Here is a 27,239-nt window from a genome sequence, read left to right on the forward strand (position 1 = left end):
GGGGAGATAACTGCTTACTAGTCTATGCAAAGCATATGTATCTGCAGCTACACATGCCATCGAACGGAAAATGTCACTTAAACCCAGTGTACATCTGTTCGTGGCATGAGTCGCTGCAGATTCACATGCGCCCACCCGCCTCCCCTGGAGCCTGTAGCCGTTTCGAAGTTGATCTTAAACATTTGTAACTTTGTAAATATATCACTTTAAACTACATTATGTACATACATATTCACTCCATTGCATGGGCACTATTACTATAATACACTACTCCTACCTCACCCTCTGCGGGGAAAACAATCTAAGATGGAGTCGACGCCCATGCGCAATGGAGTCGAAATGGGAGGAGTCCCTCCATCTTATGACTCGAAAAGACTTCTTCGAAGAAAAACAACTTGTAACACTCCGAGCCCAACACTAGATGGCGGGATGTGCAGCGACTCATGCCACGGACAGATGTACACTGGGTAAGTGACATTATATATATATATATATATATATATATATATATATATATATATATATATATATATATATATATATATATTCTTTGCAGATGTCAAGAGCGAAAGAATCTTACTGAGGTTCCACTACAAGAAATTCAAGACTACAAAACAATAATAAAAGACAATGAACAGAACATTCCACCCTCTCTGTTTGCCCCTTTGGTGGGAAGGAAAGTAATGAAACACCTGAAAGAGTGGAAAAAAAATGACCATGACAAGTGGAGCCTAAAACATAATTCAGAAGGGCTACACCATTCAGTTCAAGTCTCTACCACCCACTTTCCCTCTGAAATAGAGCCCCTCAACATCAACTACTTCACATTCAGGTGAAAATAACATCTTTACTCCAAAAACAAGCAAAAGAACCAGTTATTTTCTCACAGCGAGGGAAAGATATTTATTCATGATATTTTGGGTCTTCAAGAAAGACTTGAAGAAAGAGTTCACCCACATCCTTGATCTGAGACAAGCCAAAAAATTAATCAAGACCAGAATGCTCACATACCAATAGTGAAAAAGCACAGACACTTCTCGGTTTCCTTGTTGGAAAATCTCATTACCAATACAAAGTACTACCATTTGGCCTTAAATCTGCACCAAGAGCTTTCTCCAGGAGCATGGCAGTAGTTGTAGCTTTCCCACACAGAAACAAAGTTTTTGTTTCCCCATACTTAGACAATAGTTGATAGAGGGTCACACTGCAAATCAAGTTAAAAAAAGACTTCCACGTCACTGTTGATTTGTTATATCAACTAGCTCTTAAATTTGTAAATTATCTTGTAGCAACTCTAAAAACCATCAAAGAAGATGTGTTTTCTTCAGATGCCAGAGTATGTACCATTTATCAGAAATGTCATGAATTACTACACAACAAAAATCCATCAGTAAGGCAGAGGTCTTCTCTACTGGGCCTTGTTCATCTTTCTAGTCCCCCAGTGCTCGTCTCAAAACAAGACCACTGCAGCAATTCCTGGAATATCACTGGTCTAAACACCAAGAGGATTGGGAAAACACAATCTATTCGCAGTGTCCCCTTTCATAAAGACCTGCCTATACAGGCCATTTGTGAGCAACTCCTCCCTCATCAGATGGGGAGCTCATCTAAACGATCAAACAATTCAAGGTCAGTGATCTTCCAAAGAACAGCTACATTACAACAGAGTCCTCAAGCAGTGCACTTAGTTCACAGAGCTTTTCACCCAGCTCTAACTTAGGTTAATCTTAGATTGCACCCAAAACTAAATTGCTAAGTTACACCCCTTAAGCTCCTGACTCTCAGATCAGCAATTCAGACATTACAAGGATTACTCTAGGATAGATGGACAATACCACCACGGTGTACCATTTGAACAAACAGGGAGGGACTAAATAACAGGCTCAATCATTAGATACACAGATGCATTGGCTCATAGCCAGACATTGGTCTTTCCAAGGTGTTTATCTGCCAGGTCTACAAAACCAATAAGCGGAGTTACTCAGATTTTGCTATGAAAGCCACAAGTGAAAAACAGCCAACACTGACTTAAACCTCATCCTCAAAGATTGGGGTAATCCTGAAATAGGCTTCTTTGCCACTGCACAAAATGTCAAGACTACGGATTCAGAATCTGGGATTTCAGTTCAAAGGCAGTCCTCTCTTGATGAGCTGGTCCAACAAACTCCTGTACACTTTTCCTCCAATACCACTCATTCTGTGATCATCAAAAAAATCGTACTCAACCATGATCCTGATAGTTCCCAACTGGCTGAGGTATCCGGAGCTACTTCACCCATCGCTTAAACCTCACAGAAGGCTGTGATGCAACCACACCCTTCTGTCCAGAAAAGGAGACAAAATCTTCCATCCCAAGGTACAAGCTTAAAATTTGGCAGCAGGGCCCCTAACGACATACAGTATGGACATTTAGGTTTGCCTGAGGACTGTACGAGGATACTCAAAGAAGATGAGAGACTATCCACAAGGAGTTTTTATACTTTCAAATGGAAGAGATTTGCAAGTTGGTGTCTTGTTAAAAATTACGATCCACTCTCATGTAATGAAAATGCCATTCTCCCTTAAATTTTCATCTATAAAAGTGCATTTGGCTGCTATAACAGCATATCGTAAAGGCCTAAACCAAATGTCTTTCCCCTCAGTCTCAATCAAAGACTTCTGGGAAGGAATAAAGAAAGGTTTATACGCCAATTGAAAGGCCTGTTCCTCCATGGTTCTTTCCAAACTTATGGCTCTTCATATTGAGCCTATTTATCAAGCCATATTGCTGCATCTCTTACGGAAAGCTGATTTTGTAGTTTGTTACATTCAGTAGAAGGGTAAGTGATCTGCAGACCTTGTCTTCCACAGAACCTTATTTGAGATTTCATCACAGCAGAGTAGTTTGTAACAAGAATGTCTACATTTCAGAAATTTGTAAGGGGCAACTGGGAATCTGTTCACTAGATGTTACTGTTGTAGGAAAGTACCCTCTTTTTGGCATGGTTACCCCCCACTTTTTGCCTGCTATCGGTGTGCTTAGACTGTTTTCACTGGGATCCTGCGAACCAGGATCCCTGTGATTGTGCTCTCTCCATCCAAATTTGGTTACCTTGACCCTTTGTGCCCTCCACAAATGGCATACTGGTATCCCCTTATGAGTCCCTAGTATATGGTACTTAGGTACCCAGGGCATTGGGGCACCAGGGACTACAGCATGTATTATGCCACCCAGGGGAGCCCATGCAAAATGTGTCTGCAGGCCTGCCATTGCAGCCTTCGTGAAAAGGTGCATGAACCCTTTCACCACAATTCACTACACTTGGCCACTGAAAGTCACCCCTATGTCAGGCCCTCCGAGCCCAAAGGGCAGGGTGCAGGTTCCTGTGTGTGAGGGCATCCCTGCATGAGCAGAGGTGCCCCTACGAACTACAGTTCCAATGCACTGAACTTCGTAAGTGCGGGGAAGCCATTTTACCAGTGTACTGGACCTGTGGTCTATCTACATAATGGTAACTTCGAACCTGGGCATGTTTGGTGTCAAACATGTCAGAATCATATCGCAATACTAATGCCAGTATTGGTAGCATGATTCCATGCTCTCTGGGGGCTCCTTAGAGGACCCCCCCAGTATTGCTCCTACCAGTCTTTCATGGTTTACGGGCAGCCCAGGCTGCTGCCACCCCCAGGCAGGTTTCTGCCCTCCTGCTGTTTGACCAGCCCAGGCAGGGGAAGGCAGTACAGATTTTCTGTGGGAGAGGGAGGAAACACCCTCTCCCTTGGAAAATAGATGTTAAAAGGCTGGAGAAGGATAGCCTCCCCAAGCCACCGGTTTGCTTTGAAGGGCATATGTGGTGCCCTCCTTGCATAAACCAGTTTGCACCAGTCCTGGGACCCCCTGTCAATGCTCTGGCACAAAACTGGACAAAGGAAAGGGGAGTGACCACTCCACTGGCCATCACCACCGCAGGGGTGATGCCCAGAGTTTCTCCAGGTGGCCACTTGATTCTGCCATCTTGAAAACAAGATGTGCAGAGACCCCTGGGAGCATCTGAGTGGCCAGGTCAGGCAGGTGACATCAGTGACCCCCTCTGCATCAATCTCTTATGCTCCTGGCCACTGGAACTGCAACTGGACGCTTCAGGTACCGACAAGACTGCAACACCTGAGACACCCCCACCTTACAATGTTGTTTCCTCTGCTCCTTCCTGCATCTGCACCATTTCCACGGTCGTGCATCCTCTGGGGTTGGCAAGACTCCAGCTGCACCAAGAACCAAGAAGCAAGAAGGAATCTCCCTTGGAGTGAAGGAGTCACAACGTTCAGCTGCGTGGATCTGCCCTCCTCTGGAACTGCATGGATCCTGCAACACGGGTGGTGGTCCAGAGTGGTTCCCCTTGGTCCTCTCTGCCCTCTGTCCATTTTGGGAGATGGTGAGCCCTTGCCTCTCCTTGCAGAGTCCTGTGCACTGCGACTCTTGCGGCAACCAAAGCTTGTTGAGTCCTGCTCCAAGGGATCTTCAGGCTCAAAGTAGCCCCTGCTTCCTGCAGTTAATCCTTCCAAAGACAGTCTTCTCTCTGCTGCTCCAGTGATATCAGAGTCCTCTCCAGGTGTGCCGACTGGACCTCACTGCAACTTACTTTGCCTGCCACCAGTGAGTTGCCTGTAGGGGTGCGACTGCTTCTGCTGGCCCTCCCAACTGCTGAGGGTCAGCCCCGGCTCCCCTCCAAGGGTATTTCCCCAGACCCTGCTGGTCCTCAGCCTTGCAACTCTTCTTGTGCTCCAACTTGAATTTGCCAAGGCTTTTGGTGGTCCTCCTGACCACTGACCGACTACAACCCGGTGACTGACGTGGTACATCATCTGCACTGCTCCAAGGACTTTTCTGCAGCTCTTGGGCTCCATAGCTGATCTTCCCCCTCCCCCCCTCAACCCGGATCTTCAGCCACAGAAGGGTGGATGTCTGGAAACGCCACCGTGGACTGGACTCTGTCCCCTTCTTTTACAGGTCTTCCACTTCCAGACTCCACCTTTGGGTTCCTCAAGTCTGGTCTTGTTCTTGCAAAGTTTCCTTTCTAGGTCCTCTTGTTAGTCCTTGGGAAGACCAGGTACACATCTAGGCTCTCCTGGTCACTGTGTGGGGGTCACCTCTTGGGGTCCTGTGTTCTCCCAGTTCCTCTTTTCCCCTTTAACAACTCCATATACTTGGGTGGGGGACTTAATTTCCCATTCCACAATTTTAGTGTATGGTTTGGCCCTCCCCTAGCGCCCTAGCTATTTTCTATAGTTTCTTGCTAATGCTTGTTGTTTCCTATACTAATCCTAATTATTACTGCATATATATATATATATATAGTGTGTGTACTTGCCGCCAGTTGGGAGACTGCCTGTAAGTAATCTATCTTAGTGCTACTGTATTAAAGTGCCTTTATTTTTGTAACACTGTCTGATTCCTTTCAAGTGTGATATGTTGCTGTGGTAGTGCAAGTGCTTTACACTCCTCCTAGATAAGTCTTGGCTGCTTATCCACAGCTACCTCTAGAGACCCTTGGCTTCCTAGAAACTGTCTTCATTTACTGATAGGGGTTGCCTGGTCCAGGTATAAGGTGCCAACACCATAGGTGTCCACCACACACCAGGCCAGTTTCCTCAAACTGTCTAGATGACGATCCTAGAACTGATGATCTGGTGGGTCATGCAACTCTAAGAAATGTATTTATTGAATTAACTCAGGCAGATTTCTTGATCTTTTCTGCATGCTTTAGTGGCATATAATTCACGTTCTTCATTGCACCGACAGCTGCGTACCAGTGAGAGAACCCTAAAATGCAGAAGGTAATGTTACCTGCTTGTAATTCCAGTTCTACATCATAGGTATTCTCACTGAAGTCATGGACAACCCTCCCTCCTCCCTGGCTGACAATGCACTGCCTTTTTTATACAGATAATTCCATTTGGATGTCATATACTCGAGTTGAAAAAGAACTGCACCTATCAGGCAAACTGCCAGTACAGTGTATGCTGAGTAATGGAAGCTGCTGGATCTCTTAAAGTTACAATGTATGCTGAGTGCAGTTAATACACTTTGGACTTGACTGGCACCTTTCTCTTCATTGTTTTCTCTGCAGGAATTTGATAGACTTCTAGTTGCAGATTCCTTACCTTAGAATTTCCCCCAGGGACCAGTTTGGATCAGGAGATTTTTCTCCAAGCAGTACCCTTGCGCACAGTTAGGTGGCGTCAGTCGACTCTGTGTCAGTCTTTAGTGTCAAGGTCGCTGCATATGCCATTGTGGGTTGTATATAGGTGCCACCCTGTTGCACTAACTTTGGTTCTTTTCTTTATACGCCAGTCTATGCGCAGATCGGGAGAGAGCTACATTTACAGTCACTTTTTGACTGGCCTTTCAACTTCTGCCGATTTTTTTTTTTTTTACTTCTGTTGCGTCAAGAGGTCATCAAGGAAGATCAGCTTCAAGCCCTGCGACTCTTGTCACCTTATCATGTTGGTGATGGATTTGTACTTGGTGTGTCTGTGGTGCTTGGAGCGCGACCACAACCCAAAGTTGTGCTCCGACTGTTGGGCCATGAACCCAAAGGCTTTGAGGGAGCGGTCTCCAAAGTTGCTTGCTTCTGGCTCTGCATCACTCCAAGTCTTGGTTGAGAGGAGGGTCCTGAGACCGCTCGCGGAGCAATCAGCACTCCTCATCATCCCATTCGAAATCATCGGGACATTCGGGTAAGCACAAGAAGAAGTTGAAGAAGCACAAGCATTCGACTTCACCCTGTCGGTTGGATGACACGACTTCGGAGAAGGAGCATCCTCGCTCTAGGCCTCTATTGACGGAGCCTGCTTCTGGATCGGCTCTTTGCCTCCCAGAGTTTCTGGGATCCAAAGCCACCCCTGTCCAATTAAAGGAATTTTACGAGGCCATGTGCATCATCTTTGGGCAGTCCAACCCTTTTGGGGTTCCTAACCCAACACCCTACCCCTGAGAGCGCGGTCATCCAAGCCTCAACGTCCCATGGCTCGTTCCCTTATGCTCCCCCGGTTAGGGAATCAAAGAGGTCGGACCACCTTAGGAAGAAGCTGTTGTCTTCCTCCAGCCTGGCATTGCGGCCCGTGAACATTGCCTGTCTTTTGGGCAGTTACACCCATACTTTATGGGACATGGTTGTGCAAGTGCTGACACAGGTCCCAGAGGATGCCGGGGTCATTCTCTCCCAGGCTGTTGCTGATGGGAGGGACGCAGCCAAGTTCACAATCAGATGCAGGCTGGATACAATTGACTCTCTGGGCAGATCGGTTGCTTTGACGGTGGCCTTGAGGCACCACGTCTGGTTAAGGACATCTGGCTTTTCAGGGGATGTCCAATCTACTTTGATGGACACGTCTTTTGAGAGCACCCATCTCTTCGGGGACAAAGCAGACTCGACGCTTGAGCTCTTTAAGGAGTCCCGGGCTATGACCCGGTCCCTTGGCTGCTGCCACTTGTCCCCCTCAGTCTGTTTTTCACTTTGTGGCTACAGAAGGGGCGCCCAACTACATCCATTCTCGGCCAGCCCCTGCGCCGTGGATGCTGCTCAGCCTCTGCGTGGCTGGGGATGTGTGATCCATCATCTGTGTGGATCAGGGTGCCAGTGGTCTAGCCAGTCTGGCCTCCCAAAAACCCAGTCACCTCTGCTGCAGGCCCCAAACCTTCCTAGTCTGGCTCTTCCTCACCGGGAACAAGTCGGTGGCAGGATTCGCCATCAACTGCCATGCCAGAACACCATCATGTCAGACAGGTGGGTTTTGAAAATAGTCCAATGGAGCTACTCCCGCCCCTTTGAGACTATCCCTCCCTCCATTTTATGATCAGATGACAGAGGATCACCTGGCACTTCTCCGCAAGGAGGTCCCTGTGCTAGAAATAAGTTGTGGTTGTTACTCCCGCTACTTTCAGGTGCCCAAAAAGGACAAGGGCCTCCACCTCCGGTCCCTCAATCACTTCCTCAGGAAGGAGAAATTCAAAATGCTCACTCTGGCTCAGGTTCTATCTGCCCTGGACCCAGGAGACTGGATGGTAGTGTTGGACTTGCAGGACGCTTATTTCCATATTCCCATCCTGTAACAGACCTTACTTGCGGTTAATGGTACAGAACAAGCATTTTCAATTCATCGTGCTCCCCTTTGGCCTTACCAGCGCCCCATGGGTGCTCATCAAAGTGACTGCGGTGGTCACAGCTCATCTGCACAGGTTAGGGGTTTCAATCTTCCCCTACCTCAACGACTGGCTATTGAAGGCGGGGTCCTCCCAGGCTGTCACCTCCTACCTGCAGACTACAGTGGACCTCCGGCATTCGCTTGGGTTCACTATAAACATGCCGAAGTCATACCTGAATACCTCTCAGATGCTCCCTTTCATCAGCACTGTTCTGGACACAGTGCAGTTTCTGGCTTATCCTCCCTAGCAGAGAGTCCAGAATATTCAGGCTATGATACTGATGTTTCAGCCTCTATCCTAGATTTCGGTGAGAATAACTCTGAGGCTGCTGGGCCTCATGGCCTCCTCCATGCTGTTAGTGGCTCATGCCAGATGCCATATGCAGGCTCTGCAGTTGAACCTGAAGTTCCAGTAGGCGCAGCATCAGGTGAATCTCTCCAACATGGTCCAGATCTCGGAAGGGAACTGCGCAAGATATGCAGTGGTGGCTTTTGAACCGCGATAGGGACAGAGGCAGATCCCTCTCCCTTCCCCAACTAGATGCAACTGTAGTGACAGATGCGTCACTCCTGAGAAAGGGCGGCCACATGGGAGAGGCAGAGATCACAGGCATCTGGTCTCTGGCAGAGTCCGAGCTCTATATCATCCGTTTGGAGCTCAGGGCGATCAGACTGGCGTTGGAAGCATTCCTTCCCTCTCTCAAAGGGAAAGTGATGCAGGTGTTCACGGACAACACCAGCACCATGTGGTACTGCAACAAACAGGGTGGGGTTGTGGATGCTTTGTCAGGAGGCCTCTGGACATGGCTGGAACATCAGGGCATAACCCTGGCGAGTTCTCTGAAAGTCAGAGCGGACGAACTCAGCCATCAATGCCTGGTCGATCACAAATTGCATTTCCATCTGGGTGTGGCGCCAGGTCTCTTTCAGCAGTGGGGAGAGCTTTGGTTAGATCTGTTCGCCTCCGCAGAGAACCGTCGATGTCAGCTGTTTTGCATGTTGGAGTTTCCAAGGCGGCACTCGCTCAGCGACGCTTTTCGTCTTGAGTGGAACTCAGGCCTCCTTTCTGGCAGTACCACTTCTGCCTAGAGTTCTGAAGAAGATCAAGAACGACCGGGCCCTGTCGTTCTTGTGGCTCCGGACTAAGCACGAAGAGTATAGTATCCTGAGCTCCTGAACATGGCCATCGATCCTACAATCAGACTTCCCCTTCGGAAGGATCTTCTGACGCAGCAGTGGGGGGCGGTTCTCCACCCGAACCTGTCCAGTCTTCGCATCCTTGCTCAGAGATTGAGCAGCAGCAGTTGACAGCTTTTGACCTTCAGTCCAAACATTATCTTACCAGCCAGGCATCCCTCCACCAAAACGGTATTCGCCTGTCATAACAAATTTGTGGCATGGTGTACAGACAAGTCTTTTGACCCCCTCGATTCTCCTCTTTCTGAGGTTTTTTTGCTTATTCTTTTGTGGGCCCAGCAGGGCTCTGCTCTGGGCACCCTAAACGGTTATTTGTCTGCCACCTTGGCTTTCCTCTGATTGCCTGAACAATCCTCCTTATTCAAATCTCCCATTGTTGGACGATTTCTTAAGGGCCTTACCAATCTATTTCCTCCTTCTCCATTCATAATGCCCAAATGGGATTATAACTTAGTTCTTAGCTTTCAAATGTGTGCTAACTTTGAGCCGCTTCACAACTGCCCACCTTGCCTGCTTGCTCTGAAAACAGTCTTCCTTGTAGTTATCTCCCTTGCCCGCAGAGTGAGTGAGCTGCAGGCTCTTTCTTTTTCATCCCCATCCACCCTGACAAGTTGGTGCTTCGTACTAGGGCTTCTTTTCTGCCTAAAATGGTCACGCCCTTTCATGTAAGCCAATCAATCACCTTGCCCACTTTTAAGTGCCCCCATATTCTTCTAAGCAAGAGGAGAGACTCCACCGTCTGGACCCAAAAAGAGCATTGGCGTTCTATCTTGATCGTACAAAAGAGTTCTGGGTGGATGATCAACCCTTTGTGGGTTATGTGGATGTGAAGAAAGGTCAGCCAGTGCAGAAGAGAACCATCTCTAGATGTGTGGTCCTCTGCATTAAAACGTACTACACATTGGCTAAAAACAAGCCTTTGATAACACATTATCTGATACAGACATAGTCTAGATGCAGATTCCTTACCAACCCACCCATCCGCTCTGCTCTGGAAACTGGTTTCTAGGGACAAGGGCTTCCCTTTCAGGGCCCTAGTTCGGGTGCACCAGAGTCAGTGGCGTGGAAAGTCACAAAAAGAAACTGATGTCAGTGCACCGGGATTGCACCTATATAAAACCCACAACATCATATCTGGTGACCACGATGCCAACAACTGACGAGGAGTCGACTGACGCCACCTAACAGCGCGCAAGGGTACTGCTTGAAGAAAAATCTCCGGATCCAGACTGATGCCTACAGGAAATTTTAAAGTAAGGAATCTGCAACTAGACTATGTCTGTATCAGATAATTTGTTACTGAAGGTAAGTAGCTTGTTCTTGTAGGTCAGTGTTTTATATTATGTAATTTTTCACATTAAATGCTGCAATACGGTTTACAATTATATTTATACTACCATAGCTTTGTACAGAAAAAATGCTGCAAGACCTGGACTGTAATGAACTCATGAGGTGATAGTGCAGCTTGAAAACAATCTCTTACACATCAAAAAATTGTCCATTTGGTAAGGAAAATTGGTGAACTTAAAATTCTCTTCTCAAACTATCTGCTCCTAGGTTTCAATATAGACTTGATGAGTTCTGTTTTTGTCCTCCAGATTTTGACAGGGTTCTGTTTTAAACAGGAAATACATCTTCCACTTTTTCAGTGTAGATTAAGGAGTCATTTAAACTGTGGAAGACGGCACCCATTCCGCCATGTCAGCAGAGGCCTAGGCTTCCACTCCATATGTTGAGAAGCATGCTTCCCTGGTATGAATCTAACTGCTTTCAAGAGCATACACAAGTACAGTGGATGCACTGAAAACAAATAATTGTGATGGGAAAGTCTCATGTTTTGTGGTCTTACTTTGTTTAATGTTTTGTTCTGAAACAAACTCCCAAAGCTGTAGTTTGTTGTAGAAAAAAAGAAAGCAGGGGCCAGGATGTTCATGGAGTTTTCTTCCTATAAGCAAGGATCATTGTTGATCACCTTCCCAAGACTCCTACGCCTTGCATGGCATGGAAACCCAGTGACAGGTATCTCCTCCTAAAAGGGATGCAGTGATTGTGGCTGTAACATGGTAGGCTAGTGGCAAATGTGCCGTCAAGTCAGGGGTTTCCACTTGTGGGGTGTACTGAGGTTTGGCTGGTGGAAATCAGATAGTTCCCTAACTTCTAACTGAGGTGCGGACCTGGGACAGGAGTGCCAACAATTTACAATAGTTCTCCAATGATACCAAACCGTTATGGACACCCTTGATGTTTTCTCGGCATTCTTCACAACACTGTTTCTATGGACTTGAAGTATGTTCGAAAAGGCTCACTCCCTTCATTTTTTCACCACTTGTGTTGGTCTCACAACAATAAAGCAGCACTATTTCAAGGAGGTTCATCTCAAGAATACCTAAAGTGTAATACAAGTTCAGCATCCTTCTAGACTTAATGCTCATTTCACCAATTTAAAGTAGCATTGAATTATCCAAGGGCATGCGTCCAGTGCATACATTTAATAATAAGCTCTTTGGTCTACCTTGCGTGCTTTTTTGAATGTATAGCTTACTGAGTGTATCTTCCTGCAAAGGTGTAGCTTACCAGGATGTTCTCAGAAACATGTTTGCTTAAAGTTTGGTAAGGCATATGCTACCAGTGTTTTTAGGACTGTGAAATCAGGTTATCACTCAGTTGTGAACGGTGTAAACCACTGCATCAGTGTAAGGAAAAATTGTTCTCTGGTGATTGTAGTACTCTTAGCTCTGCCCTAGCGTCCTTCAACACTCACTCAGATTTCCTTTTGATACGCATATGTCATTCTCCTGCAATGCTTTGCGGAAAAAAAACATGTAGGAACTGAGCTGTAACTGTTGGTGACATATGGAAGACAAGGTGTGAGAACTGAGCTGGAACTGTTGGTGGCATATGGAAGAGAAGGTGTGCGAACTGAGCTGTAACTGTTGGTGACATGGAAGAGAAGGTGTGAGAACTGAGCTGTAACTGTTGGTGACATATGGAAGAGAAGGTGTGAGATCTGAGCTGAAACTGTTGGTGGCATATTGAAGAGAAGGTGTGAGAACTGAGCTGGAACTGTTGGTGGCATATGGAAGAGAAGGTGTGAGAACTGAGCTGGAACTGTTGGTGGCATATGGAAGAGAAGGTGTGAGAACTGAGCTAGAAATGTTGGTGGCATATGGAAGAGAAGGTGTGAGAACTGAGCTGGAACTGTTGTTGGCATATGGAAGAGAAGGTTGAGAACTGAGCTGGAACTGTTGGTGGCATATGGAAGAGAAGGTGTGAGAACTGAGCTAGAAATGTTGGTGGCATATGGAAGAGAAGGTGTGAGAACTGAGCTGGAACTGTTGTTGGCATATGGAAGAGAAGGTTGAGAACTGAGCTGGAACTGTTGGTGGCATATGGAAGAGAAGGTTGAGAACTGAGCTGGAACTGTTGGTGGCATATGGAAGAGAAGGTGTGAGAACTGAGCTGGAACTGTTGTTGGCCTATAGAAGACTAGGTGGTGGCTAGGCCACTGCACAGGGGCAGCTGCTGTTGTCAGGTCCCTCTTCAAAACAATGTCCACATAACGAAATCATGGGCAAGATTAACCATATGGAAGCAAAATCATGCAATGGTTGCATTTCACCCACTTGAGAAAGGCTGTGACTCAAAACTAAGTGCATAAATCGTCACTTCAAAAATCAAATAAAAAGATATATTAAAAAAGGGTACAGGAATCACAATGGACGTGTTTTACCTTTGGTTGGCGTCTATATCTATAACTTGACAAACCAAGCTGTGTGCGCGTTTTGTTTACATGAGAAGCTGAAATTGACATGTGTTATTAATTAACAGACTGTTGGAGGATTACATGCAAGCCATAGAAGGGGTGGAAAAGAATCTTCTCCGCAAGTCAGTGCCCAGTCGTCTGACCTTTGTTGGGGAGCTTGCACACAGCCGTTTCAGCCCGAAGATGGTAACTATCAAAATGTATTCTTTCTGCTTGGGTCTGGTTGTGTTTTTGTTCATGATTTCTGTTTCCCTCTTGTGTTATCAGTTCTACAATAAAAATACCTATTCCTTATTTCAGCCACCATTGAGACCCTGAACCCTACCACAGTAGGCAGCTAACTTTTCCAGGATAATTATTTTTGTTTTAGGGGTGAATTGTATGCATATGTAAAATGAAAAATAGTGTTACACTTTAAGATATTTGTAACGTGGTGTGTGAAGGTTGCACTGCAGTACAGTATGCTAGAGGCAGTCTGCATTAGGGGGCAAAAATGGTGCTGTTTCTAATTATGCTGTATTTGTTTTCCAAGTTGACATATGCACTTCTCAGTCTGCCTCTGGTTGTTGTATATAGTTTATTTATATGGGACTTATGTTGTGGACAGCTTTGAGGATCCACGTGGCACTGCTTCAGAAAGTCTCATATTTTCAAATCGATTCTAGAGGTGAAGTGGTATTTTTATTTTGTCTGACCCCCTTTCCAGTCGAACTAGTGAGACCTTCCCCCCATGTCGTTGTTAGGACTGGAAACTGTGTCAATAATTTAAAAAGTCATTGTGGTTGGCGTTTCAACGTATGCATGTACTGACAACTCCTTCGTCCTTTCTAAGCCTGTGGCATCGTTGACAGTGCTGCAGTATTACCATATTCAAAGAGTGCAGGAACCCGATTACTCTATAGTCATCAATGCAGAATTCTCTCAGATGTTCATAAAAGCTAGAATATCTCTGCTCATTCGCGAGATCTCGTAAGACAAGTTTTAAAAGATGTTATGTGTTATATGCAAATCAGATAAATAGAAAACTCGCCCAAGAAAGAAACATATACTGATTGATGATTTTCAGCACTCCTTAACCAAAAGGCAAGTTAAACAGTACATGTTGTTAAAGCTTCCACCCTAAGACAGTGTACCGTACTTTAGAGTAAACGAAAAACAGGAAATGGTGCACCAGTGTAAACATACACATAACAGAATTAGACCCCGATCCCTTCACTACCCAGCGGTGCCCAACACGTTGTCAGTTAAGCAGTTTCTTCTTGTTTCCACTCTGAGGAAGTTCCTGTATACAGACCTACTTAATTAAAGCTTTTTGTCTGTCATATGATACCTTAGAATGTTTCCTATCTCTTTTTTGTAGAATTTTTTTACTGTGGATTTCCTTGTTGGTGTATCCCTTTTCTGTTGCTATTTTTGTAAAATACCCAGCTTGTGGAAGGAAAATTTCAACTAATGATGACTACAGTGCCTGTATGCGTTGTCTTGCTGACCACCCACTTGAAAGACTGAAATATTTTTCAAAGAAGTCAACAGGAAGCTACGGGCCAGGGAATGAGCGAAGAAAAGGAAAACTGGTTTTAGATCCCCTACAGTAAACATTTTGCTTTGGAGAAGGTGGAGTTGAAGAAATGTTCAACAGTCCACCCTCTCTTTCATGATAGAGGTGAGTGGGAACCTACTTGACTTTCCTGGCAAATATAATTCCAATTGATGTTGAGGCGGTCAACTTCTAGGCTTTCTACATCAAAGCATATTGTCAACATGTGATGCATACCCATGCTTAAACATCAAGAGACTCCAAGTACTCTCGGAGAACATTAAGACAACTGATGATTTCAAGAAATATTTTGATGTTGCTAGCTCTCCATCTCTCAGTCTTTACCTCTTCGGTGGGAGCAGGATCATCTCCCATGTGGGAGATGATAGTTCTACATGCACCAACTCCTTCTGAGCTCTGCAGATAGGGTGTATCCAATGAAGGAAGATGACCAATCCCATCCCTCTGCAGAGGCAAGTTCTCTTCAAATGGTACAGCTACAATAGCCTCCTCAGCCTTCATCAGGCTCAGGCAACAATTCACACTGAATGACCTTCTACCCAGCCTCGTTGAGTTGTACTAATTTCTCCAGGTCAGTATCCTGGAGGGTGCAGAGATTTTTCCACCTGGGCATTCCAGCAAGTGATGCTGAGAAAAGCAGATGTCATGGTGCTCGAGGTTCTCAGTCACCCAGGCCATGGAGAGAAAGATGGTGCAGGACCAGATAGTCCCTATTAGTGAGGTGTAGACAGTGTCTAGGAAGCCAGGGCTCTCTGAAGGTAGCTGTGGATGAGCAGCCTAGACTTATCTAGGAGACATGCAAAGCCTATGCAATGCTAATACAGTCACACAACACTTACACACATGAAAGAACCACACAGTGTTACCAAATTAAAGGTACTTTATTATATTAACACAAATACTAAAATACTGTATAGGCAATACTCCACTAGCAGATGAGTAAACACACTATTATAGACACATTAGAAGTCAGCGATTCGCATAGAACGCAATAGCAAATAGTAAAACAATAGAAAATAGTGATTGACCAAGGGGTAGACCAAACCATATACTAAGTAAGTGGAATGTGAAAGGCAGTCCCCCACCCATGGAAGTGGAATCTGTGGAGGGGAGCTGGAGGAACTAGGAACCCCAAAGGGTAAGTACCAGGAGAGAATAGATAAGTACCTGTTTTTTCCCCCCAAACCCACAGGTAAACTTTGGAAAAGGACCCAAGCAAGACTAGAAGAAACCAAAGGTGGATCTTGACAGAAGAGGACCTGCAAAAGAAGGGGACCAAGTCCAGTTCAAGTTGGAGTGTCTGGTTGTGGTAGGAGCCACTACCCACCCTTCTGGAGATGCAGGACCAGGTCGACGATGGAGACAATGAGTTGGCGGTGCAGCACTGGAGCAGGAGAAGAGTTCCAGGAGAGATGCAGGCGACGTCCCATGACGTAAGAAGAGTTTCAGTCAGGAAAACCACCAACAAGTCTTGGCAAGGGCAAACATCGCAGATGAAGAGTTGCAGACCTGCTGTGGACCAGCATGTTCCAGGGAGACTCAACCCAAGAAGGGGAGACCCATGTGACCCTCAACAGTGAGGAGAGTTGGAAGATGAGCATGCAGCCCCCACAGACAACTTACAGGCAGCAGATACAGAAGTCGCAGTGAGGCCCACGTTGCTGGAGCAGCAGGCAGGAGACTGTGCTTTGCAGGAAAGAGTGCTGGAGGCCAGGGCTACACGGAGCCTGAAGATCCCTTGGAGGAGGAACAAACAGGCCTTGGTAGCTGCAAGAGTTGCAGTGTACAGGGGTACTGTCCTGAGAGGGCTTACGGTCTCAAGTTGGACAGCTGGTATAGAGGACCAAGGCGACGACTCCAGAACACCACCTGTGATGCAGGATCCACGCAGTTCCAGAAGAGAGAGGATCCACGCAGCCGGTCATCGTTGCAGTTGGTTCCTGTGGATGCAGGGGAGAGACTCCTTCACTCCAAGGGAGATTCCTTCTTGCTTCTTGTGCAGGCTGAAGACCTGTTGCCCTCAGAGGATGCACAGCCAGCAAAATGTTGCAATTGCTAGAAGGGGCTGGAGAAACAATGTTGCAGAGTGGAGTCCTCGCTGAATTTGCAGATTGTTGGTTCCTGGATGGCCCAGTTGCAGTCCCTGTGGCCAGAAGAGGAAGTACACGATGCAGAGGAGTCTTGCTGGAATCTTGCAAGTCGAATCTGAAGACCCACCCTGGAGGGTGACCCTAAATAGCCTAGGAAGGAGGATTGGTCACCTAGCTGAGTGACCACCATATCAGGAGGGGACTGTTACGTCTCCTGCCTGACCTGGCCACTTAGATGCTCCCAGGGGCTTCTGCCCTCCTTGGATTCAAGATGGCAGAAGCAAGTGGCCACCTGGAGGAGCTCTGGACACCACCCCTGGGGTGGTGATGGACAGGGGAGTGGTTACTCCCCCTTCTGTTGTCCAATTTCTCAGCAGGGCAGGGACCAGGGGTCTCTGGACTGGTGCAAACCAGTTTATGCAAGGAGGGCACCAAATGTGCCCTTCAAAGCATACCGGTGGGCTTGGGAAGGCTACCCCTCCCAAGCCATGTAACACCTATTTCCAAAGGGAGAGGGTGTTTCCTGCCTCACCGAAAGGAAATCCTTTGTTCCACTTCTCTCTACTTGAGCTGGTCAAGCAGCAGGAGGGCATAAACCTGTCTGTGGAGTGGCAGCAGCACGGGTTGCCCGGAAAACCCAGAAGACTGGTAGGAGCAATGTTGAGAGTCCTCTAAGGAGCACCCAGAGTGCATGGAATTGTACATCCAATACTGGCAATGGTAATGGGGGATGATTCTGACATGTTTGATTCCAAACATTTCCAGGTTCGGAGTTACCATTATGTAGCAGGACACAGGTGGTGTGGCCTGTGTCCAGTACACGGGTAAAATAGCTTCCCCGCACTTACGAAGTCCATGAAAATGGAGCTGGAGTTCGTAGGGGCACCTCTCTCACTCACAGGTTCCTGCAAACCTGCCCTCTGGGCTAGGAGGACCTGCCATAGGGGTGACTTACAGTGACCTGGTGCAGTGACCTCTAATGAAAAGGATGCATGCACCTTTTCACGCAGGCTGCAATGACAGGCCTGCAGACACATTTTGCTTGCGCTCCCATGGGTGGCACAATACATGTGTAGCCCACGGGCAAACCTTGGTGCCCCAATGCCCTGGGTACCAAAGTACCATATACTAGGGACTTGCATGGGGGCACCAGTATGCCAAATGTTGGGTGTGGCAAGTCATAAGTAACCAAGTTTAGAGGGGGAGTGCACAGTCACTGGGGTCCTGGTTAGCAGCATCCCAGTGAACACAGTTAAAACACACTGACGGCAGGCAACAAGTGGGGATAATCATGCCAAAAAAGAGGGTAATTTCCTACAGTTATGCTCATTCCATTTGGGACTCAATTCCTGCAATTTCTTCCAACAGGAAAAATAAACTATTATCTGGGGATAGTTAAGGGTCCAATCATAACATCTGATAACCTGATTGGTGTAGCAAATGATACTGCAGACTTGGCTTACTGCTGACATTTTTCAGTGGTGTTTCAGTGTTATACTCTTCCTGGTTCTGGTGAACTTTGTTGACCCCTAATGTGCAAAAAAAGGAAAATGCTGTAATTTCCCTTCATTGACTCATCTTTTTTCAGTCCTTAGGTGAATGAGGAAATACAGTAATTTAAAACTAGGGTGGAAACCTTGATGTCTGTGGATCCAGGAAAGTTTTTCCATGCTGAAAGATATTGAATCGTTATTTGGAGTGGGTGACTACCCACCTAAAGGAATAATCGCAGCTCTTGTCCGAGTTAACCAAAGTCACTAATTTAAATGGAGCTCAAGCCCTTGGTCTCTGTGGCACTGAACAGACAGGCGTAACTTAGGACAACTTGCAAAGTATTTATGCAGTGTGTGAACAATAATACAGTCAAAAGGAAAAACAATACAAATCCCAAACTGAATTAGAAAAATAGAATAAAATGTAATAACCAAACTGACAAAAATCCAATAAAGGGAACAGGAGACATGAATTTTTAAAGTTTGAATTAGAAATACCCCTAAAAAACACAAAGCGCCAATGATAGTCAATGGTCCTGGTAGACCGGGATCTAAGGGCAATTTAATGTTGACTCTGATTGATTGCAGGTCAAATGCACTTGCCAGGTACAGGGATGTGGAATTCCTATCACACGATGCACGGGACATATGGTTTGGGGTCACGGGCAACATGTTTTCATGTTTATTTTGTCCTTAGGACAAGTAGGCCTAACCCCCTGTAGCACAAACCCTTTGGTTGCCAGTTTACAGAGAAGGAAATTGTCTGCAGGTGAGTTAATGTGTGTCCATTTGTTAATGCTGTTCGAACTTGTATTTATGGTTCATTAATGAAAAGCTTTCATTATTAGGGTGAGTGCAGTAAATAAACGTTTTAAGGTCACACTGCACTACTGATAGTGGTTCCAGTAAAAAAAAAAAAAAAAAAAAAAGTGTACACACGTTTGAAAGGTTTAACAATATGTGGCTAAGTATAATGCTTCCAGAATGCCCTCTGATGAGATGCAAATGTTTGCAGAAGTGTGTAAGCAAGAGTTATGATTATTTGCTTTAAAAATAAAATGGTCAGAAAAAAATGCAAGTAGGAAATTTTAGGTGCTATTTCTTTGAAGCATCACTTAGTTAAATGTGTTGATGCATGCTAGTATTTTCAAAAATATTCCTAACGGAAAATCAAAGCAACCATTTTCAGCAAGATTATGGGAAACATGAAAATACACAAGCACTGGCAAAGCCAACCAATCTAACATTTTTTTGTGAGTCTTTTGTCAATGTGTGTCTTGTTTTGGAGTGGCTTTTGTAACACTTTATTGTTGTGGAAGATGCCAGGCCCTCGCCCATTGTAACACATACTGGCAAAAAGAAAAAAAAAAGTTTTTGTCTCAAAAAGCACATATTGCCACCAGTTGCGTAACAAAGGCCCCGCAGCTCCCCCTCACAGGGGGCCCCTCAGCACAGAACCTACCTGACTCAGTCTGGGGGGGCACAGGGTCCTCTGTTCTTTGCAGAGGGCTCACCTCCAGTTTTGTTATACCACTGATTGTCACAGTAGTTCCTGGCACTGAACAAAACTACTTTATGTGCCAATATGCTTCTTGTGGAAGAGTGGATGCGATCACTCACAGTAAAGCCAGCCTATAGAGAAATAGAAGTGTAATAAAAACAAAGTGTCTTTGTTAACGCCAGACCTAAATGGGGACCCTATTCTTAAAGAAAGTCACAAAAGTGCACCCATTGTACATGTCGTTGAATTAGTGGCTTTCGAATTATTCACAAGATTCTACAGAAGTAGACCAGGAAATCCCACTCCTAGAAAATATTTGTGAACTGTATTTTAGCATGAGTTAATATGCATGTGTAGATTTGCTCATGTCAAAATCTATTGAGCGTTCACAAGTTCACTTTTTCTCCAACCACTTCTTTCCCCAACCCTGAACTTCTACTTCTGCCATTGCCAGGAGTACATTTCCAATCTCTCTCATTATGGGAAAAGATTAGAGAAGAGCTGGTAAAAATCCTTAAAACTTGCAAGTTAGTAGGAGTGCAGACTTTAAGGCATTCCAGCCCTGGAACTATTGCTTACTGCGTCCTCCAGCCCCCAGTATGTTGCTCTGCGGAAAGGTGGCAAAATAAGAAAATTGCTGTAGTAGGGATTGAAATTGCAAGTAATCAAGCCCCACTATAGTAGTAGCCCTGGCATAATCAGACAGGCTATTATGAGAGCACTTACATAAAGGGATTGCTGCCATAATTTGTCACCACACTACATGGCACCAAAGGAACAAGTAGATTTTTTTACAGGACAAGTAGATTTAAGATGCAACCTGTACCATGGACAAGTATATATTTTATTGAATTCCACACACCTGCAGATATGCCATTGTCAGGGATTTTACCTTCTGACTAAGGGCCTGATTCAGATATTAGGGTAGGGATTACTCCGTCACAATGGTGATGGGTATCCCCTCTGCCAAAATCTAAATCTCACTATGTCGTATGAAATTTAGATTTCAGCGGACGGGATATCCGTCACCATTGTGATGGAGTAACCCGTCCGCCAATATCTAAATCAGACCCGTGGTCCTTTAAATCTCACAAGAGTAAACTTTTAAAGCCTCCCAGGACCTCTAGAGAGGTGGCTACAGACTCGAAGTACGTTGGTCTTACGCAAACAGCACTGTCTAGTTGCCACTGATCAGCCACACGAAAGGACTCTTGTAGCTTGTTGTATCCTTGTAGACTTGTGACTCTTGGAGTCCACTTCTCTGCCCAGGGTATAGGAGGGAATAGGTCTAGTCCTTCAGGGCTCCTCTTAGGTCACAGACACCAGATACAACCCTTTCTGATCTTCAAGTGTTCTGAAGTGGGCCTGGAGGTACAACATTCATGTTTGGTCCCACTAATGTTTGGGAGGGGCTCCTGGGCTCCCCCTAACCAATGGGGTAAATGTTCCCAGGGCTAACTTTTCCCACTTTTTCAGTAGTTTCTATATGCCTTACTCATACAGGCACAAATGCCACGTGTTGGGGCATTTTCAAGAAGGCAAGTCTTCATCCACACTAAGCCTGAGCTCTGAGAGATGAGAGAATGTGTGTGTGCCTATCCTTTCTTCCTTCCTTCCTTCTGGGGACTTGGGTGTGATAACACACTCAGACTGTGGGGACCTGAAACCAGGTTCCCCAGAAGGCAATGTCTTCTAAATGATATAAAATGACTTCAGGAACATCTCTGTCAGATTTTACAACTTTTAAAACAAATTGCCTTGTTGGGGGCCTGTGTTTCATCAAGTGTGTTTATATTTTTGCTCAGCTCTTCCCCTTGTAGGCAGGAGATGGCAATGCAGTCTTAAACACACTTTGCATTTAAACACACATTGCTCACCAGAAACACAATAGCAGCAGAATGGACAGACATTTTGACGGGACAGTTGCACAATTCAGTTTTTATCCAAATATTTTCCTGCAAATTAAGATTTTCTCTAGTTATTCAAATAAAAGTGTATTTACATAACGTTATTACATTTAGATCTTTGTATGAAAATGTAGTTCCTTTGCAAACACCTTTAAAAGGAATTAGGGTGAGTTTTGATTCACAGAAAACTTCACTATTTCATCCTTATCTGCATTTAAAGAATGATGGTGCACTGTGATACAATATAGAAGCTATAGAGATCTCAAGTGTCCAAAAAGGTGGAGTGGTGTGCTTCTACTACAGAGATAAATACATCATAGATGCCTTACATTTCAGGAATCTGTGGGGTGTTTTGAGAAACAATGATCTAAAGGCAACTAAATCTGGGGGCAGGAAAGCACTTTGGTTCGAGGAACATGCAGATGCTAAAACCATAGTATTGAGAGATTATGGATGAAAGTTTCTTTCTGGTGAATTTCAGATGGGTATGCCCAGCTCACAAGCCAAACAATGTAGTAAAAACTATTGAGATGTAAAAAAACATGTGGCAGATTCTTAGAGCTATGGGCAGTGAGGACTAGACATGTGTGTCTTTTCTCATTACTCATTTGCCCATCCTACCACCAAATAAAAGATCTCTTATTATATACTTTGGCCCATATTTGTGGAAAGTTAGTGTCGCCGTAGCGTCATTAATTTTGACACTAAAGCAGCGCTAACTTAACTCCATAGTTATATTTTGACAGTAGACCCATCTAGCATCACAATATTGGAGTTAGCTCCATTTTTAGGAAGCACCAACCCACCTTGCGTCTCGTTGTGACAATGAAATGCAAGGTAGGCGTTCCCTTTCTAAAAATGACGCTATCCCCCAGCGCCATATTTAAATAGTTCAAATAGCGTAATTATTTAATGCCTGGTCAGACCAGGTGTTAGTGCTGGTTGGCCCATTTCCATGGGGAAACACCATGGAATGGGCAGATAGATGCCCACACCAATCCCCAGCATTACCACCACCCACACCACAGTGATATTACTGGAGTGGGGAGCCCATCACAGGTAAGTGTATGTGTGTGGTGTGCCACTGGGGGCCCTTCACACGGGGCCCCCTGCCTGGCACTGGATATGTTAGACTTGCCATGTGGATACGGGTTCCTCGTGGTGGGCATTCAGTTGTGGTAATGACTCCTGTCTGTGCTTAGGCGGGAGTCATTTTTTGGCTGCTTGTGCGTCAATAAATGACGCCAGGCTGACTAGCTGCAGATATTATGTCGCTAATCAGTCTACCGTCATTTTTGACCCACTAGCGCCATTTCCCCTTACGTCATCCGTCACCGGCTAGCGTCTTTGTTTATTTTTTTAAACAGTAACCATTCTTTAGCACCATCATGCGTAATTTTCTAAATATGGCACGCGTATGGTGTTAGGGAATGGCAATGGCTCGCTTTAAAAAATGACACACAACTGCATCATTTTCCTTAAATCTGGGCCTTTGTCTTTTGCATTGTAAATAAATGTGCTACCTCTGACATACATACCTACATATATACATACATATACACTTACATACCTTCCAACTTTCTCTAGCTCTTGTGTGCAGCTGATGCCCTGCAGGGTTGGGGCACACATACATACAGAGATCAAGATGTCCAGGATCGGCATTAACCTTTTTTTTTTTTTTTGCATTCTGCTGCTTGCAGCCCCATATTTGTAATGGGAAAAGCAAAGGTGCAAGCTTCAAACTAGAACCATAATTTGATAAGCTGATTGCAGTTTTGCGTTTTAGTGCTAATCTTCCTAATGAAGCAAGGAGGGACTTTCTAAAACTCTGTGCCAAGAAGACATAGCTAAAGCATCAAGGCCCATATTTATAGTTTTTTAGCGCCGCATTTGCATAATTTTATTACGCAAAAGTGGCGCAAACTTGCAAAATACAATTGTATTTTGTAAGTTTGCGCGTTTTTGTGTCAAAAAGCGGCGCAAATGCGGCGCTAAAAAATGATAAATATGTGCCCTAATGTCTAACCTCACTAATGCATGTGCACAAGTAGCATTATTTTTAATAAGTGATTTAATATCTAACAAGTTGTCTTTGACCAGGAATGCCTATTTAAATTTGAAATGTAAACATATTTATATTCCTAAAAGAGCCTTACAGTTTTTAGTCAAGTTTTACAAAGGATTTTAAGGCAAATACATAAAGGTGCTCAAATGCCGGTTTTTTAATGCAGGGAATGCATGACAGATGAGAAAACATTAATTTCATGTGCCATCGCAGAGGCTTTTATTTAAAGATAAAAACACCTTAATTGCTGCATCCTCTGTGGCAGCCCTGCCCCAAGCTCAGGTTGATACAGTGGGAGTGAGAGCCTCCGTTGTCATGACCGCGGCCGAGAATCAGGTGTAAATGGGCGCTCTCCCTGGTTCAGCATAACAAGGGCCGAGCGCTTGCGCCTCCCAGCTCCACCCTGGCCTGTTTTACACCCCGGCATCAGCGTTTGCAAGGCAGGAAGCTACACAGGGCTAACCCCCACAACAGGGGGGTGTAGCTGTGTGCGGAGGAGATCAACGTGGGCTGATTGACTTGGGGTGGTGTGTAAGGCTATTTGCATACTCTTAATGAAGCTTGCTGTAGGTGCATTTAGTGCACAAAAACTCTTTCAATTAACTGTAGCACCATAAAAATAAATACATTATGCAAGCGTTAAGGAACAAACAAACATTTTCCGAAAAGTATTCTATTAACTTTCTCATTCTAGACCATGGGTACTCACAAACTTTTTCTCGGGGGCCAAAATTGCAATATGGTTTGCGGCCGAGGGCCGCACTGAAGTGACAGCGGGGGTCGAGGGGGCGGGGCTTATAGTTGGCACAACCACCCCGCCCCCTTTTTCAAAACATTGCTAAACAATGCGGCGGGCAGGCGCTATAAGATAATGGCCGCCGTACGTAAACATAGAGGAGGGCCGCGGGAGCATGCGCAAAGAAGCCACCATTGTGCATGCTCCTGCGGCCCTCTTCAATGTTTATGAACGGCGGCCATTATCATATGGCGTTTGTCGGACGTGTCCGCGGGCCGCCAAGGTAGGTCCGTGGGGCTGCTGGCGGCCCGCGGGCCGTACTTTGAGTACCATGGGTCTAGACCATTTTTTTCCACAATCTGAGACGTTGCCAACTGCTAGTTTTAATTACTGAATCCAGTTGAAAATGTGAATTGTTTACAGTTCCTATATACAAATTATTAATGCGATGAACCTAAACAGGGTGTTACAAGATGTCTGTGCATTCAGACACAAAGCACAAGTAATATTTTACACAAAATGAGTTATCGATATGCAGTCCTATGTCTGTGCGATACTCTCTAATTTCCTATCACATTCTACTTTTTCTAATCCAGCCATTACTGGTCTTTCCCTTATATTTTTGTTTGAGAAGCTACTGCTACAATAAAAATGTTCTCTGCACAGCGTTCCTGAACGTTATATGTGTACACTTAATTAAACGCTAAAAACACATTCTGGCAATTGAACTTGATTTTGCAGGCGGTCAGCGTTCAGAGACAGGAACAAACAGAAGCATCATGGACAGAGGAAATCACAGACAGGAGATAGGAGAAGAATGATATAGGAAGACGTGGGAACGGGCAAATGTGGGAAGACACGGACATACACCAGCACAGGGAGACATGACAGGAGACAGAAAGAAGGGGGGAAATTACAAGAGAAATCATAGATCAAATAGGTCCAGGACATCACAGATAAAGGTATACACTCATTTAGAGAGACATGAACAGCAAGACACAGACACATGAAGACCAAGACAATGAGCAGTGGCATGTGAAGGTGGACATGGAGAAAAAGGAACAATGGGAGCCAGGTAATCAAAAAGATTTGAACTTGGGAAGCATTTGCTTAACACATACCGTCTAACGTGACATAACATATAATTATTCCCAACTGTTCTTAATTAGTATTTGGTTAATTAAAACTAAAGAAGTGTTGATATGGTCGATGAAAAGTGTGAAAACCCTGCAGGGAAGAGGTTTTTGAGGTATTCCCATGAAATATATTTCATTCCAGCAATAAAGTCTGGGTAATGTGCAATGGAAAATCAGCACACTCAGTGAACAATATTTTAGCTGTGCCACTACAGGCATTGTAGCTCTGGCTAGAAGTACTGGTATTGTCCATGAAAAGTACAGCAACACTTCTGAGATATGTCAGTACTATCCAATGAACCTACAGGGGACTCATCCTTACTGGGTGAAAAGTGTTTGCACTGAATAGGAAAGAATAACTGAAGCTGAAAATTACTGACTGCTGGCTTATAATTGCCTTTTTCATCCTTCTTAACCAATTATTCTAAAATTCCAAGAATGTGTCCAGAATATAAGTTGTAATATTTCCTTCATAATTTCTAAATCTTAAAAGAAATCAGTCTTAATATTTCTCAGACAATGATTTTACATTAAAATACGCTCAGTTTCGAGTGAGTAATCAAATGCGTATACAACCATATTTATCATGTTTTACGCAGCGTAAGGCAGCAAGCCACCTTGCTGCGATGTATGAAAGGGAAAGGGCAGGAATAAGCCGTAGTTAACATTATATGGTGCATTCCTGTCCTTTCCTTCTGCTGGGGCACTTTTGTCTGCCTAGCATCATTGCAGGCACCCTTGCGTCATGTTGCAGGGGTGTCTGCATTGCAGGCAGGAGTGTTTTCGTGAAAGAACGGATACATGCCTGCAAAAACACAATCCTCAGAGGCATTTTCCTCCTATGTGTGCCTCCGCAGGCAACATGCATAGAAAGAGAAAAAATAAGATGAAATAAAGATAATTCTCCTTGTTATGTCTCTATATCTGACTTTAGTGCTGCTTCCCCTTTGTATCCTCTTGCTTGGCCATAGAATCTACAAAGGCTGGATCAAGCACATTGTTTTACCGTAGTTTAACAACTCATATTTTCACAAATGTTTTTTGAACCATTAAATGAGTCAATTTACCTTCACAATAATGCCATACCATAAAGCGCTGCCAGTACTGGCCATAATCACATACTATCTGCTGTTAAGCATGAACATCACTATATTCACACACTGTCTGGGGATATGAACATTATCTTTTCACATCATCTCAGTGGTCTTGAACACAATTACCTTCACATACTACCTATGGCGGAAGCAGACATCACTATAATACCTCACTATCTTTGAGGCAAATTGCCAATAATCACATACTATCTCCGTTTGTACATGACCATCATTATCTTCACACACTTTCTGCCTGGAGATATGAAGACCTTTACACTCGATCGCACTGGCCTTGAACACAGTTACCTTCACAATCTGTCTCTGAAGTAATTGAACATCAATATTATAACACACTGACTTTAAGGAGACTTGAGCATGATTACCTTCACACACACAATCTCTCTTTGGACTTGAATTTCCTTACATTCACACCCTACTGGTGTGGAGAATTATACATTGTCTTCGCACACTATTTCAGTGAACACTTGAACAAGATTATTTTTACACACTATCTC

At 44.8% G+C, this 27,239-nt stretch overlaps 1 protein-coding gene across 1 annotated transcript in view; it reads left to right on the forward strand.

The window, feature by feature from the left end:
* Positions 1–27,239, forward strand: part of MAN1B1 (mannosidase alpha class 1B member 1) — a 307,182-nt gene that overhangs the window by 215,985 nt on the left and 63,958 nt on the right. The window contains exon 10 of the mRNA XM_069241459.1: positions 13,210–13,330. Within this exon, the coding sequence (XP_069097560.1) occupies positions 13,210–13,330 (121 nt within the window). The remainder of the gene's footprint in view (positions 1–13,209; positions 13,331–27,239) is intronic.

Source organism: Pleurodeles waltl, chromosome 6, assembly GCF_031143425.1.
Source record: "Pleurodeles waltl isolate 20211129_DDA chromosome 6, aPleWal1.hap1.20221129, whole genome shotgun sequence".
In the NCBI taxonomy this organism is placed as follows: Eukaryota; Metazoa; Chordata; class Amphibia; order Caudata; family Salamandridae; genus Pleurodeles; species Pleurodeles waltl.